General features: G+C 44.2%; 1 protein-coding gene across 3 annotated transcripts in view; it reads right to left on the bottom strand.

Annotated features, from left to right (window-relative positions):
* The window catches only part of smarca4a (SWI/SNF related BAF chromatin remodeling complex subunit ATPase 4a), a 39549-nt gene that overhangs the window by 8804 nt on the left and 15004 nt on the right, over nt 1-15741 (bottom strand). For 2 of the 3 annotated variants that reach the window (XM_028454451.1, XM_028454450.1), the window contains 21 exons: nt 14756-14929; nt 14497-14664; nt 14367-14417; nt 14157-14287; nt 10917-10977; nt 10735-10847; nt 10509-10656; nt 10201-10364; nt 10058-10124; nt 9873-9983; nt 9570-9812; nt 9390-9503; nt 8694-8801; nt 8532-8618; nt 8424-8470; nt 8176-8342; nt 6217-6380; nt 5879-6145; nt 5429-5506; nt 4870-5088; nt 3813-4075 (listed from right to left, as the gene is read on the bottom strand). In XM_028454451.1, coding sequence (XP_028310252.1) covers nt 3813-4075; nt 4870-5088; nt 5429-5506; nt 5879-6145; nt 6217-6380; nt 8176-8342; nt 8424-8470; nt 8532-8618; nt 8694-8801; nt 9390-9503; nt 9570-9812; nt 9873-9983; nt 10058-10124; nt 10201-10364; nt 10509-10656; nt 10735-10847; nt 10917-10977; nt 14157-14287; nt 14367-14417; nt 14497-14664; nt 14756-14929 — 2945 coding nt within the window. The remainder of the gene's footprint in view (nt 1-3812; nt 4076-4869; nt 5089-5428; nt 5507-5878; nt 6146-6216; nt 6381-8175; nt 8343-8423; nt 8471-8531; nt 8619-8693; nt 8802-9389; nt 9504-9569; nt 9813-9872; nt 9984-10057; nt 10125-10200; nt 10365-10508; nt 10657-10734; nt 10848-10916; nt 10978-14156; nt 14288-14366; nt 14418-14496; nt 14665-14755; nt 14930-15741) is intronic. The other variant, XM_028454453.1, reaches the window with a different exon arrangement.

The raw sequence follows: 15741 nt of genomic DNA, 5'->3' as shown, positions 1-15741 counted from the left end.
GTACTTTCTGTGGGGAGGAAGTATTGTAATGTGGAATACGTGTACTTGAGGTCGACAGATGTGAACCATTCGCCCTGTCGCACCAGACGGAGTAAAGAGGCATGCCTAAGCATCCTGAACCTGTAGTTCCTGAGACACCTGTTCAGAGTCCGTAAATCCAGTTTAGGGCGAATACCAGTCCCCTTCCGTTTGAGGACCAGAAAATACCTGGAATAGAAATTGCTGAGACAGCGCGGGAGGAATGACCAAGACCACTCCTCTGTGCAACAGAGAGCAAATCTCCTCTTGTAAAACACGGGCCGAGTCTCCCTGGGCCTAAGAGTGTATTATGCCTGCAAACCGAATAGGAACTGATGCAAACTGCATCCTGTATACCCTTGATATTGTCTGCAACACCCAAGGTGGGGCCGCGAGCGCTGCCCATCTCTCCTTCCTGAAGGAGAGAATGGTTAAGTGCTCTGGTTTGCACACCGTGAGGGCTCGTCCACAGAGTGGTGGTGCCCTCTCTCTGTGGCAGCCCACCCATCAGCAGAGGACCCATCTGGAAGGCGGTGAAGCCCTCTGTTGGCGGGACAGGGCCATACCCCCCAGGGTGAGCATGTTGTGCTGGTGACCCCAGGGGACAGCATGATGACGGGGGCCCCGCCACCACCAATCCAGAGGTGGCCAAGGCCTCCTGCCGAGTAGGAAAAGCAGCTGTTTATTGGGGTAAATTTTGCTTTCACATGGTGCGCCCCTTGTCCTGTGCAGGCTGTGCCGGCGCAGCAGCAGTAGCCGAGACTGGGGATTTTCCGGGCCAGCCGGGCGGGCCTCGTTGAGGCTGTGTTGGGGCGGGTCAAGGAACGGATGGTGATGGTGCCTTAAACTGCGGGCCCTGGGGAGCAGTCTGTGGGAATGCCCTTGTAACCTGGGGCTTCCGAGGAAGACAAAGGCAGAGAGCCTCATCGTCTCTCTTTTTCGCCTCACACCACTGCTGCATGGAAGACAGCGCGGGGCCGAACATCCCCTCTGGGACTATGGGCACATCTGGAATGTCGCTTCTCTCTGCGTCAGACAGCTTAGCAAGATTGAGCCAACGCGCTCGCTCCTGGAGAACAATGCTGCCCATCACTTTTTCCATGACCTGCACAAAGCAATGCTGGGTCCTGAGACCAAGCGAAATCCTCCCAACACCGCTTGGTAGGGTATGAGGAGGGAGAGGACATTCAGCGCTTTGAGAGCGCGGCCGTGGCATAGGTTCTGCCAGAAAGGTCCGACTGGAGACGGTTTACTCTGCGCAGCAACATGAGTCTCCATGAGCAGTCCGAAGCTCTCCATCGCTTCACAATCGAGGGATGAAGCACCTGCCACCGGGGTTTTTCCGCTGAGAAGGCAGTCCTGCCAGAAACACGCTACTTCCACCAGCAGCTCAGGGAAGACAGAAAGAACTTGTCTCAGCACCCCCTTGGAAGTGGGGAGCTTCTTTTCCTCATAGCGGGACCTGGTGGCATCCGTTACAATGGTGGGCCACAAGATGGCCAGCTGTGCAGCGCGTCTGCACATATTCAGCATATCCAGGGTTGGGAGAGGAGAGACAGGTGTGGTGCCCTCCTCTTCCATTCGAGAGGCAACAAAGTCAGTGGGCAGCACGCCCTGAGCTGGAGTGATGTAGGCTTCCTCATCGGACAAGAGAGGGTCAGAGGACTCTCCGTTTTCTTTCCCGCAGTCAATCACGAGGACATTTTTGTCGTGTGGGGAAATGTCAGCCAGGTCGAGCTGGGAGCCCCCCATGAGCAGCCACAGTGTCCATATGGGCTGTTTCCTCTTCTCTCGCTGCAGAGGGGACGCCGTGAGGAGGAAGGAAGGGGTCCTGCCCGGACAGGCTCGCCTGATGCGATGTTTCATGTTGAACACCGCACAGTGCTGACATGAGTCCGGGGAGTCGACAGCGAGCCAGCCCCAGACAGGTCGAGCAGAAACTTTATTTCTGCATTGTCAGAGGCGAGTTCCAGCACATCCCGTCTCCTCTGTGAGAAGAGCCTTGGCCTCCATTTCTGCACTGACGCAGGCAGGGAGAGCAGGTGAAATAGCTTCAGCTACCACATGGCGGCTAGCAGGTGCTAGCAGGAATGCGGGCGAATGTGTACCGGAGCGTCGAAGGATGTCAAGGAGAGCGCTTTTGGCTCGAGACGACAGCTGGTGTGTGGAAGCTTGGATACCGGTGGTATTGAGCGTGGAGCTGGGCTGTTTACTGGAGTGTGAGGACCAACGTGCACAGGAGCATCGTAGGCATCGAGGGCAGGCTGGGTCCGAGAAGACAGCTAGTGTGCTGGCGCCTGGAAAGCTCCGGACCTTGGGGTGGAGTAGGGCAGTCACCGGAGTGAGAGCGGAAGGCCAAAGCGCGACTGAGCGTAGCATTAGTAGGGAGCCATCAGCCTGAGCTGGGGCTTGATGGTTCAACACCTTGGAGTGGTGAGGAACCAAAAACAACACTAGACAGGAGGCAAGGTAAGTGCTGTTTTCTTCTTGACCTGGTGTGGACTAAAGCAAAAAAGGCATCAGTCCTACCAGCGTCCATCGACTGGAAGCTAAAAAGATCTGCCTGTCGACAGCTAAGCTGATTGAACAAAAAAGAGATATGCTGAGAGAGAGGTGTTTGAATGGAGGGTGCCTGTCCCCTTCCTCCTTTTATAGGAGGTGGGAGTGTCCCTGGCAGACGGACATCTTTCACCAGCCAATCAGGATTGGCAGATTGAGAAAAATGCTTCCGAGGGCTGCAGATGAAGGGTGCATCCCATCGTGAGACATCTCAGAAAATATTATGAAATGGAACTGTAATTTAATTATGACGAGTCAGAATTGTCAGTTTGGGATTGTAACTAGTAGGAATGTCATTTCAGATATCTAAAATATAATTGTAACAAGTGGAAATGAAATTCTTACACGTAACAACTTTATTCCAGATATCTACAATTCCTTTTATAACTAGTCAGAATTCAATTTTAGATATCAGGAAAGAGACTTTCCGTGAGTTAAAATGATGTATCTGAAGAAATGTTAAAACAGCAGTTTAAACAATTAATCTGATATGTGCACATATCTGAAATGCATATTCATATAGAACATGTAGAATATATGGCAAATAACTTCTCTTTTTGCTCCACTTCAGGGAGCGCCAACACCGCTGTTTCACCATTGGATGAATATTCATTAGATAAACCAAGCCCTTCTTAAAATCAACCAATGACTTAACAGCATGACCCACATGCCCACATGTTTAAAATGAATACTGATATCTAACTCCTCCCTCATATCCCAAATGCAATTGTCAATATCTGTTGTTCAACATTTTCAGAAGTTACAATTGTTTCATAACATGTGGAAATTGAATTGAAGATATTTATAATGTTAATTCTTTGTGTGTGAAAAAGGAATTACAGATAGTTGTATTAAAGTTTTCACTAGTTAAATTACAACATGTGAAAATACATCTGTAACATGTCAAAATTGATAAAACGCATCAGTTGGTGCCACATTTTTTTTACAAAACAAGCAATTTTTTGCACCATGATTGTGTGTTTCGCTTCTAGCGGGCGCAGTTCCAACTCTGCCTGGGAGGCATGCACATTTTCGGTTTCGGGAGGACCAGACCTTTCTGCTGACACCTTGTTTGGCAGATTCAACGATTCTCTTGAAATATGCAATTAATCTGCTGCACTATTTGTTTCTTCTTTTCACTGATTGGCTAAGACTTTCTCACTTTTCCTGTTCTCAGCTGTTCACACAAATATGCACACGCACACGGTATTTAAACACACATGTTGTCTTCTTACCCGTCCTTGTATTTGATGACGGCGTCGACAGTCTTTTTCATCTTTTTGGTGAGTGATGGGGGGTTTGGGGAGAGCTTCTCTGCTGGTGGGCGACCACGTTTTTTCGCCTTCTTCACCTCTTCGTCTTTGTCCCGCCCACGTCCGCTGCTGGAGCTGGGGGTGGCTGGACTGCCGTCGTGATCACGGTCTCTCTTGCGCTTTCTGGTGGTCTTTTTGTGACGCACTTCCTCTTCCAGGTCTTCCAAGTTTCCATCCTCTATGGCCTGTAAACAGTGTTTGGAATAACGGCATTTAAAATAACGGCGTTTTTTTTTCAGTAATGAGGTAATCTAACTAATTACTTTTTACGCGGTTACAACACCGTTAACATTACTGAACGTTAAATGCGATGCATTACATGCATTGATTGAATAAACTTTTATCCGAAAGCACCCCTGGCTTCATACTCAGCTGTAGTGAGGAGGTGGGTTAAAAACAAGGCGAGCGATTACGATTGGCTAAGGCGGCGTCATGTTTCATAGTAGCCAATCAGAGCCAGTGTTTTTATACATTCCAGCACACGCACCACACACACAACCACTACAGATTTGAAGAAGCAGCAGAAATGGTGAGCGTGGAGCAGTCCGATGAAAAGTTGTCATTTTTTTAGGTGGCGATACAAACTACTTTAAATTAATTGTGGTCAAAGGAAAGAACGTGCATGTGAAGTGTTCATTATATCCAGTAGTGAAGACTTTGTCCACATCTGTTGTAAGCAACTCAAATTTAATGAAGCACCTCACGACACGCATCTAAAAAAAATCTGAATTCTTTGACATATGGCAATTTTTTTTTTTTTTTTTTTTTAACAGTAATGCAAATAGTTACTTTCCTTGGTAATGAGTTACTTTTATTATAGAGTAATTACATTATTAACTCAGTTACTTTTGGGATCAAGTAATGAGTAACTATAACTGATTACTTTTTTTAAGTAATATTAACAACACTGCCTGTAAAGCAGGGTCCACCCTGTCAGGAAGTGCTTCCTCCTCTAATAGAGCTGCTTTCTTTAACTCACCTTCATCCACTGTTTCTCTGTCAGAGAGTCACTGTAGTCCACCTCCTTTCTCTGGCGTGATCCTCTGCCAAACATCTTCTCCTCCTCTTCCTCACAGGTGAGCCTTTCCACTTCTGCATCATCCTTCAGAATCCAGCTGGGCATGTCATCCTCCTCCATCAGACGGGGTTTCCTCTTGGGGTTGCGAGCGTCTTCACGGCGTCGATCGAGGTCCATACGCTGGAAGGAAGCAGTGTAGTCAGTCAAAGACAAAATATTACTTATAATAAATATTCAAACACATCTGACTTATTGAAGGTAGGTGCATCAAATGGAAATAAAAAAACTAAAAAAAAAAACTTAATCATTTCACTTGAAATAACTGACACAAAAACATTTTTCACAATAAAAATGACTGATCATTGTAAGGAGGGGCTTATCTAACCAGTTACATAAATCACATTGCCATATGTTTACATTACATTAGAGTATTTTGGTTGTATTTCTCAGTGCATTTTAAAGGAATATTCTAAAACCAATAAAATATATCTAAACACATTCTCTGAAACTGTGAACCAACCATAAACTGTTCAAACTCCTCTTCACTTCTGGCGATCATCTGGTTGACGGTCTCGTCATCGGGCACTTCATCTTCCTCCTGCACAGAGAAGAGAAAGGCTGAATGAGACGAGGTTTTTTACACCGTTATTCGGCAGCATCGCAAAGCAAAAAATAAAAAATAAATCTAAAAAGCTGCATCTTATTGAAACAAACTAAGATTGGTAAAACAAATTAAAAAAGCTAAACAAAATAAAACGTGTGTAGCGGCTAAAATAAAAGAGGTGTGAAGCTTTGATGAAAAATAAATATCTTGTATGAGAGCTTTGGACAGAGGCAGAGAATAGTGTGAACAGTTGAAAACTGGCACAACCCTGAGAAAAGGAGAAAAGAGGAGGGAATGAAGAGGTGAAGCAGTGCACAGGTGGGTGCGGGTGGGTGTGCAGTGTGGACAGGTTCAGATCACACCCACCCACGCCCCCCTAGTGGGACAGCCACCTCGGGCCCCGACCTCGTCCTGCTCCTCGTGCTCCAGAATGGCCTGCAAGAAGGCGCGCCGCTCACAGCCTGAGGACTTCTGGTCAAACATGCCGGCCTGGATGACTTTTTGGTCCACGTTCAGCTTGTACTTGGCCGCTGCCAGGATCTTCTCCTCCACACTGTTGACGGTGCACAGGCGGAGCACGCGCACCTCGTTCTGCTGGCCAATGCGGTGAGCCCGATCCTGCGCCTGCAGGTCCTAGAACCATGAGAGTGAACAGTTGATGAGCTCAGTGGTCACTCCTACAGCTCCCACTAAGGAATCAGCACCTGATGAGGGTTCCAGTCGCTGTCGAAAATGATGACCGTGTCGGCAGACTGCAGGTTCAGACCCAGACCTCCAGCTCTGGTACTGAGCAGGAACACAAAGTACTCAGAGGCCGGGTCGTTGAAGGTTTTTAGCAACATGCCTCTATCATCAGCTTTGGTGGTACCTATGAAGAGAAAATCCACTTCACTCACATTTGATATCTTTACAAAAATCCACTTAGCTTTGAGAACTCAGTGTTCAGTTAAACAACCCTTTGATCACCTTGTGTTTATATATGCATTAAAGGTATTGTGGAGGATGTTATTTTGGCTTCAAATTCCAGGTGGATCATCAAGATTATCGGTCCTCCTAATTGTCAATCATTCTGACATAAGTCCGTGATACATGCTCGTCCCTAGCTAGTTTTTGCTTGCTGCACATGTGCACTTTCTAGTGTTTAAAAGAGGGCGAATCACTAAATGGAAACGGACTCGGAAGAGGATTGTAGTGGTATGCTTTTGATTCAGATTTGACAATAATCGCCACATGTCACGCACCGGGCTCGTGCATGCTCTCTCGCACATGTTTAATAGGCATTCCCTCTTGGGAGCAGGTAGAGTATTGCGCGTTTGCATTTTTTTCAAAAAGTGAAGATGGCATTCCTTTTCTAAACTTCAGGAAAATCCTCCTCTATACCTTTTCAGCTGCAGTGTGTAGAATATGTGAGACTGGAATGGAAACAACCCTCCCTGTTTCCAATCCACCCGCATCCTGTGGCGCTATTTGCAGTGTCGCTAACTTGGTGACTGTCGTTACACCGCTGACTTTCCAACTCCTCTTAACTTTTTTCTTAAAAACGACAAATATAGGGACATCATCTTGTGTTATTGGAGTTTTCTGATTTTTTAGAGATGACATGAAAGCTGGTATCACTCTGTAATTACTGTCATCAACATGAGCTCCTCCTCAGTCCCAAAGCTCTCCAGTGGTCAGGTTCACAGTAGCCTCTGGCCACAGTGATCCCAGCTGCAGACTCATGTTCTCTCCACCTTGTCCAAGGTTTACATGTGATTTATTCCATCTGTTATCGCTCTCCTCTCCTTCTTAGTCTCTTCTCCAAGCTGGTCGTCCTTTCTTTGGCTTGTTTTGCTGTGTAACTGTCGTGTCTCACGCCACGATGGAGACTTCTCCTGCTGGAATGTCTGCTATTACTTCCTACAGGATGTTAATGGCCACTGACTTTTGCTGAGCAGCTAATAGTAATGCCCAAAACAGCACTTGGTTTGTGAAAAGGCTGAAAAAGAGTGTCACTCAAGGAGCAGAGGTCCAGAGTCCTCTCAGAACACTTGAGTTACAATATGTGATTTTGACCAAATGACATTTACAACACTTCCATACTGCAGCTTTAAAACTACTTTTCTATGTTTACAGTCTTGATGGTGTCATCAGCTACATTGGCCCAACTATTAACACACCACACTAAAAGAAAAATGTCCAAATTGAAGCTTTACATCATACCTTTCATAACCCTCAGCTCAATTGACAATACCATGGCTCAGGTGGTAGAGGGTCGTCTTCTGATCGAGAGGTTGGGGGTTCGATCCCAGTACCTGACTATGTGTTGAAGTGTCCTTGGGTAAGACACTGAACCCTAAGTTGCTCCCAGTGGTCGACTAGCGCCTTGCATGGCAGTTCTGTCCCACTGATGTGTGAATGTGAGAGTGATTGGGTGAATGAGCTGATATGTAAAGCGCTTTGAGACTGCTTCAGTGTGGTGATAAAGCGCTATATAAATCAAGTCCATTTACCAATACAGCATTCAGATATTCTTTCAATGGTTATGTCTAATGTGTAACTCTTAGTTTTTAAAATGTACTTGAGGTAATAACTCTCACTCTTTTCACTTGATAAAGGCTGTAACGTGAGGCAGTCCACTACAAAGATGATTATGAAGGTAAATGTAGTGTGAAGTGTCTCACCATCCAGACGGAGGTACTTAAAGCTGCGGTAGGCAAAGTAGTCCTCCATGATGGTCATGAGTGAGGTCATCTGACAGAAGAGCAGTACTTTATGGCCTGTGGCCCTGAGCTTGGGGAGGATACGGTCCAGCAGCTCAAACTTTCCTGAGGCACGGTAAAGCTCGGGGCTGCAGAAAGAGAAACGTGTAAAAGAATGTGTGTGTGTGTGTGTGTGGGGGGGACCCTGAATGTACTAAACCTCTACATACCCAGAGACTATTCCACCAGAGTAACCCAGATGCTCAGAGAAAGATTCCTGTAGAAAATCATGTAAAAATATTAAAACAGACAAAAAGCACACAGTGAAAATGTGGTACCTCAATGTGCTGGAACATGTACGGGTGGTTGCAAATCTTCCTCAGCTGCATGATCGTATTCATCAGGGTCTTTGTTCCACCTTTACCCTGAAAACATTCCGAGCACATAACAAGATGAGAACACACATCCTGAGTGGTCATTAAGACTTTATGAAGCTCTACCTTCTTGTCTTTCTCTGAGCCGTCAGTGAGCAGCACTCCTTTGGCCTGCATGTGTCTGTATAGCACCCTCTGCAGGGCTGACATGTCACACTTTATTACGTATTCCACCTGCAGAGCAACAAGGAGAAATACACTGATTACAAAGTCAACACTCCAGTGAGTGCTAACGAGTGCTAAGCTAATGGTTGGCAAGATATTTTTAAACATTTCATCAGTGGGAAAAATACGTATTCATATTTATGTAGGTGTTTACATAGACTGAACATAGCTTAGGAAGCTTATTTTACTGGCATTAAAGTTATTTAGTAGTGGACTTAATAATATGCCACTGCTGTTATATTTCACAAATGATTCTCCTGCACCCTGATCTTTGATTATCAGACTGTACAAGAGTCCCCAGACCACAGTGAAAGAACCACTGATCCAGAAAACAGTAGTTAAAAAATGTTTCAATGGTGGATTAATTCTCTTTTTATTATAGAAAAATCTAAATATTAAGGAATGTAAGAAGATTTTTCATTTCATTTTCAATATGTTAATGATTTCAAATATTGACACTTCAATTAAACACTAACACTGTCACTTTTATAACATTTTAAAGGCAAGTCTTTTGCATTTTAAAAATGGATGATAAATCCAATAGGATGAAAAGTTGAAATAAAGGATTTTTTTGTTTTATTCCAGTTAAAACCTGACCTTTTCTGGCAGTTGGGCCTCCACTTCCTTTTTGAGTCGACGCAGCAGGAACGGTCGGAGCACCTTGTGTAAACGCCGAATGATCAGGATAGTCTCTTCTTCATTCAGATCCACCTGGAAGTAAGAGAGTTTTAGTTGGACGTCACTACATCTGATGACTTTATCTATAATAAACAGTACCTTCTCCCCAGTCATAGCAAAGGGGGCGTTGAACCACTGCTCGAAGGTGCTGCAGCTCTTAAAGATGGTGGGCAGCAGGAAGTTGAGCAGGGCCCAGAGCTCAGGCAGCTTGTTCTGCAGCGGCGTGCCCGTGAGCAGCAGGCGGCGAGGGGCCAAGTAGTGTGTGTTGAGGACCTGAGTGAGCTTACAGTGGTGGTTCTTCATACGATGACCTTCATCTACTATCATGTACTTCCAACGCAGCTTTGGGAGGAACACAGAGTTTAGGACCATCAACAGATGAGACATGTTTCACTTCCTCACCTTTGCTAACACCTGCTTGTCTTTGATGATGTACTCGTATGTAGTGAGCAGCACGTTGAACTTTCCACTTCGTAGAATGGGAACAAAAGCGCGGCGAGCTTGTGGAGAGCCCTGAAGGTGAAGCACTAGTGTTTAATATTTGACAAACGTATGCTTCACATTGGACATGTGGACCAATCACTGACCTTGTAAGACACCTTCACAACAGACGGAGCCCACTTATCAAACTCATACACCCAGTTTGATAAAGTGCTGAGGGCAAACAGACAGGGGGTCAACGACCTCAGATTATAGCTCTGCTGTTGTTTGAACAATGTTTTTAACTTACGACAGAGGTACGATGATGAGGAAGGGCCCGTTGAGGCGCTTGTACTCCATGAGGTAAGTGATGAGTGCGATGGTCTGGATGGTTTTTCCCAGGCCCATTTCGTCGGCAAGGATACCGTTCAAGTTGTTGTTGTAAAGGGACACAAGCCACTCCAAACCTTTGATCTGAGTGGGAGAGTGGATCAGTTAGCAACGCTTACATTTCAACCTTAATATAAACACAAACAGCAGTTTTATGTTGCACTTTTCAAAAAAACTCAGACGCTTTACAAAGGGAAAGTTAGCATGTTAGCATGTGGGCAGGTTCACCTGGTATTGCTTGAGCTGCCCGTTTACCAGCAGAGACGACTGCCTGTCCACCTTCTCAGTGACGGCGTGGGCGACGGCGTAGTACGACTGCAGGCCTCGGTTAAAAGCTGCGTTGCCGTACTCGTCGTCCACATCTTGCTTGGCGTGTCTGAGGGAAACCAGTGGAAGAGGTAACGTTTGAAAAATCAATCAATCAAACGATAGATGAGCAGGCCAGATGTCTTACTCAATGATGTGCTGCACATCCACCTCTGACACTTCTTCGCTGTCAGGGTCAGGAATCTTCTTCTTTTCATCTGAAGCAGTGGAAGAGTGCTGGGGCTGCTCCTCCTCATCCTCCTGATCAACAACAGCAAACAGGAAGTCAGAAACCTTGGAATTCCTCTCAGATCAGAGCTGCAGGAATACCTCGTCCTCTTCCTCCTCTGAGCTGCTGTCTTCACTATCAGAACGCGGAGCCACTTCATAACTGCAGAGGAACAAAAGATTCATCCATCATGATGTGAGGCAAAATTTTCCACAAAATGGTTAAGAGATTTCTTATTTTTCAGGATTTTTCTGTTGTGCTAAAAACTATCAACTGTATTCAAATATCTGTCGTACATATTTCTATCAAATATTTAAACAAAACAAAATGTGTGTAAAAACATCCATGCAGCCCACAGTTGTCCAAAGCTAAGCGCACAAAGACAGGCAATAATGCAATAATATAATAAGGGATGGGGACTGATTTCTGTACTTTTTTAGGTACCGAGTGAATTCCTTCCATACCACCTGGTACCGATTCACGTAAAATCCTCTGACACACTGTTCTTAGCATAAACAAGATTAGAACCAACTAAGCTCTGGTACCGAATGAAAACTTTGTTCTTTTGGTCGGAAAGGGGAAACCAAGAGATGCTAACAGCAGACGCTAACTCAGCTTTTAGAGCTGTAGACTCAGGAATCAGATCAGGTACAGTCGCTCTGCTTCAGCTCAGCTATAAATACATTCCAGGGCTCTCTCCCTCTCGCTCCGCGCTGCGGGTGAGCAGACAGTGCACACTCTCGATTTTCATAGCCCAAATTACTAAACAGCGCTATTTCCTGGTACGGCAGAGACGCTGCATTCTCACTCTGCTGTAAGGCAGGAGGAGGCCACACCCTCTCCCAAAAGCACATTGCTGCTCTGCCTCTGTTCCCATAGCTTGTTTTTATGTGTTTGCGCATGCGCAGTCAGTTCCCCAAGATGAAAACCATTTACAGAAAAAGGCAGCTCTCTACGCCTTTTGGATGTAACCGCGCTATGCTAAATGCTATACGTACGTTTAGAGTGCATTAGCGAATTGATAGAACGTGGCCGCTGCTACATTCTCTAGCTAGTGGGCGGGATAACACTACAGTCAGGATGACAGCGCTAGAGACGATAAAGAAACTTTCTTTTGAGAAAAAACAACAGCTTTTAAAAGATGGGAGACCAACACCTGAGCTACCAGACCTTCAGCAAAGGCAAGGTCAGAAAATTGTTCGTATTTTTCACAATGAATGGAAGGATGGACTTTGTGGATGTGCCTCACTGAGGCTGTTCTGAGTTGTTGTCATTTTTCCATGTTTCTGTGTTTCCAACACAAACAACGAATGTGCTGCTGTGTCATGAGATATACCTTGTTGGGAGAATATGGAGGCGATATTAAATAATTGTTTATGTTTCTTTAATGGTGTTTTACGACGTTGATGTTGTTAGATGGCTAAATGCTTGTTAATGTGGATCTTGTTGGGTTTCTTCTTTCTTATTATGAATTTTACATTTTGATAAGCGCATTGAGATGACTTTGTTGTAAACTGTGCTATACAAATAAAGTTGAATTTAATTGAATTAACACTTGCCAGCATAAACATATGGAATTGTCATTGTTGTTGACATTGGTGGTCTCGATTTGCATCGCCCTGCCTACCCAACCGCTCACTGCACATCACTGCTCACAAGCATATGTTTTTTCAAGCCGAAAATACAAGAACTTAGTTAGTTGAGACCAGTAGGCCAAGGGCTTTCAAGATGACGACTTCAGACTACTACGGCAACAGTGTAAGGCCAAAACACACAAATCCAGACCTTTACAGACTATGACACGATCCCAACAGAAAACAGCAGCAACCACAACTTACAATGTATTACATAGACAGCACAAGGAGTGTGTGTTTATTTGTTTAGCATTAATAAATGTTACATTTTGTCTGAAGTTTGCCTTTGTGAGATTACATCATTAGAATCAGTGTATTTAAAATGATCCTATACAAACTGTATTGTTTTGACGCCATAATTTGCCGAATCGTGACCCTAAGAATCGGAATCGAACCCAATAATTCACATCCCTATTATCAGTACATAAATAAATCAAAACCAAAAAATGGATGTTACGTAAAACATGCACATGATATGTGGAACCAGAGGTGGCGTATTTAATCTACTGGTGCTCCTGGTTTCTTGTGATCAACTTCCGTGTGTGTTGACGGCTGCTGTTAGTGGTATTTATAGCGTTAAAAATACATTTTTTTACTGCCCTCAAACAAGCTGTATTTGTTTTTGCAAAAGTGTTAAATGGTAGAAGTTCAAACATCTATTGTTCCTCACACCAGCCTCATAGTCTAGTCAGTCACTATGTGAGCTCTCTCATTACTTCCTTTTCTGTAACATCAGAATTGTCTTTGGTCTGAATTATGGATATTTAATTATTCCTCATTTTAAACTTCAGCAACACCTAACCTGGTCAGGAGCAAGTTATGAAGTAGATCAGATCTGAGCGAGTATTATAGCTCCGCCTCCTGCTGTGCACTGCACTAACACTGTTGCTCTTCACTGTCATCATGGATTTATATTTATTATATTTGTTTAAGATCATAAGCTGTTCATTCATTGTAAAGACGCTCAGTCTGCCAGGTTCTCCATTGATTGGTCGGACGCTGCAATCTCCACCCCTTTCATGTGCACGCGCACGTACTGAGGCTGTAATCATTTGGCTTAAACTAGCGTGTTATTGATCGTCGTAAGACAGCTCCTGTCTGACAGGCAATGTTTGGTTAGTTGAAACCAGCTAACTGAGATTAATCCAATCTAGATTAGTAACATAGGCCCAAACAGAACAAGTAAAAAACAAACAAACAAAAAAAAAAGAAAAAGAACGCTGCTTATCTGGTTTTATAAGTATATATAAGTTAAAAGGGTACACGGATTCGAGTATTGGCTTAAATGTGAAAGGTACTGCCGGCTGACACGTCACACGCCGTCAGTGAGACGCTTCTGAGGAAAGCAAGAGACATCCCAAAACTGTCAAGAAAAAGGTAAAGAACAACATCTACTCCAATACTAAAAACGTCTACAGTAGTAAGAAGACATGATGAACGTTTTTGAGCTATAGTGAAAGGTACCCGTCCCTAAATATAATAATGAGCAGAGTAATGTTATTCTACACTTTTATAATATGTTGTTGTCTGAGGTGATTGCCTTGCTTTCAAACCAAGCAAGAGAACACTTCTGGTTTGTTTTAAAAATGTGATGTTGTACCGTTGGTTGTGTGTTGGTTGAGTGTTTTGTGGTGTGTTTTGTGGTGTGTTTTGTGGTGTGTTTTGTTGTGTGTTTTGTTGTGTGTTTTGTTGTGTTGGTCGACATACCCTGGATTCATTTCGAGCCAGGCCTCTAATTGACCAGCCTTTGGTGCCTCCCCACCCGTCAAAATCTTGCCACTGTCGACATGAATGACTTTAACAGGGAGGTCACTCATTTGACTGGTCTCATCTAAAGGCTGGAACACACACACAAACACGAACACACCGTTAGTGCCATGAAACGTGGCGTTGATAAAGCAGAAGACTGGTGGTTACCTCTCCATCAGGGCCCAGAGTGGGACCTCCTGTCTCTGCAACCTCAGGCTTCTGAAGACACAGCAACAGTTACGTTATGTTTATTTCGTATTGAAGAAGGTATTCATGTACCCTTTCCTCAAAGGTTTACCTTCTTTTTCTTCTTCTTCTTTTTTTCTTTAAGGGCTTGAGCAGCTTTGTGGGCACGAACTAGCTCAGTGAGGTTGGCCACGTACTCGTCCGTCTGCTGCAGCAAATAGGCCAGGCGCTTGTCCTTCTTCTGGTCGATGAGTTTACGATAACCTTCTTCATCTTCAGCCTGAGAGAAGTTCACAGAGTGGTATAAGAAAGACAAACTTGTTACTTTGAGAACTGTTTCCAATAGGACAGATACACAGAGATATCCTCACCATCAGCCTCCGCATTCTCTCCTTTTCTATGCGTTCATTCTCCTTCTTCTGCTCACGCTCAGTGTTGGCATGGTAGGTGGCCACAGCCTTGGTGGCCTTCTGAAGCTTTGCTGTAATGGAGCGATGGTACTCCTTAAAGTCCTTGGCGTGCTGTAGGATGCTGTTGAGGTATTCCTACAGAAACAAAGCTGTTTTTACACTTTGCAAATATCGATAGAATTTTGGCAACATTTTGTTAACACCAAACTTCATGAGTTTGTGTGAAAGTCAGTATCCATTCCTTCCACCGCGTTGCGCTCAAACAGAGAATACACCAATTATGTGTGGACAGAATCAATGCATTTTAAACCACTGATATAATGGTTAAAACCATTTTGAATCTTTATATCAAAATGCTTACAACTCTTTTGTGTCAAGAAAGGAAAGGGGAAACACAAATGTTGCGATATCTTGTGGGAGGTGCTTTAGGATTATGGCATACCCGTGGAATAGCTCATGAAATATCTTGTTGAGCATTTGGCGTAAAGAACCAAAAGACATCATCCTGCTCTTTGTGTAATAGTCTGTCTTATGTATAATGTCGGGCCTTTGCTTTTAATCATTTGGAATAGACAAGAGTACTTTGAGTATATGGATGGTTTGCCTTCCTCAGGTTGAGGAGAACCTGTGCAGTTCAGGCCTCTTAAGATAATGTGAAGTGCCTTGAATTTGCATTGCCATGAATTTGATGATATGATTCACAATTTGAGCGTCACGATACTCAACAATACTATATACATTGTGATATATTGCATTATCAGTAATTACAAATTTCACATTTACAAGATTTAAGTGGTTTTTATTACTTGCGAGGACAAGTAAATGGTAACTAAATATAATTCAAGCACCAACATCATAAACAAGTGGGATGCTTATCAAACTGTCAAATTACATTTTTCAAAAAGGATTTGCTTTTGCTTTCACAACAGATTCTGATTCTGTTAAGT

The sequence above is a fragment of the Gouania willdenowi genome, chromosome 8, assembly GCF_900634775.1.
Source record: "Gouania willdenowi chromosome 8, fGouWil2.1, whole genome shotgun sequence".
NCBI classification, from domain to species: Eukaryota; Metazoa; Chordata; class Actinopteri; order Blenniiformes; family Gobiesocidae; genus Gouania; species Gouania willdenowi.
The sequence above is the reverse complement of the archived record's forward strand: the minus strand, read 5'-3'. Positions and strand labels throughout refer to the sequence as shown.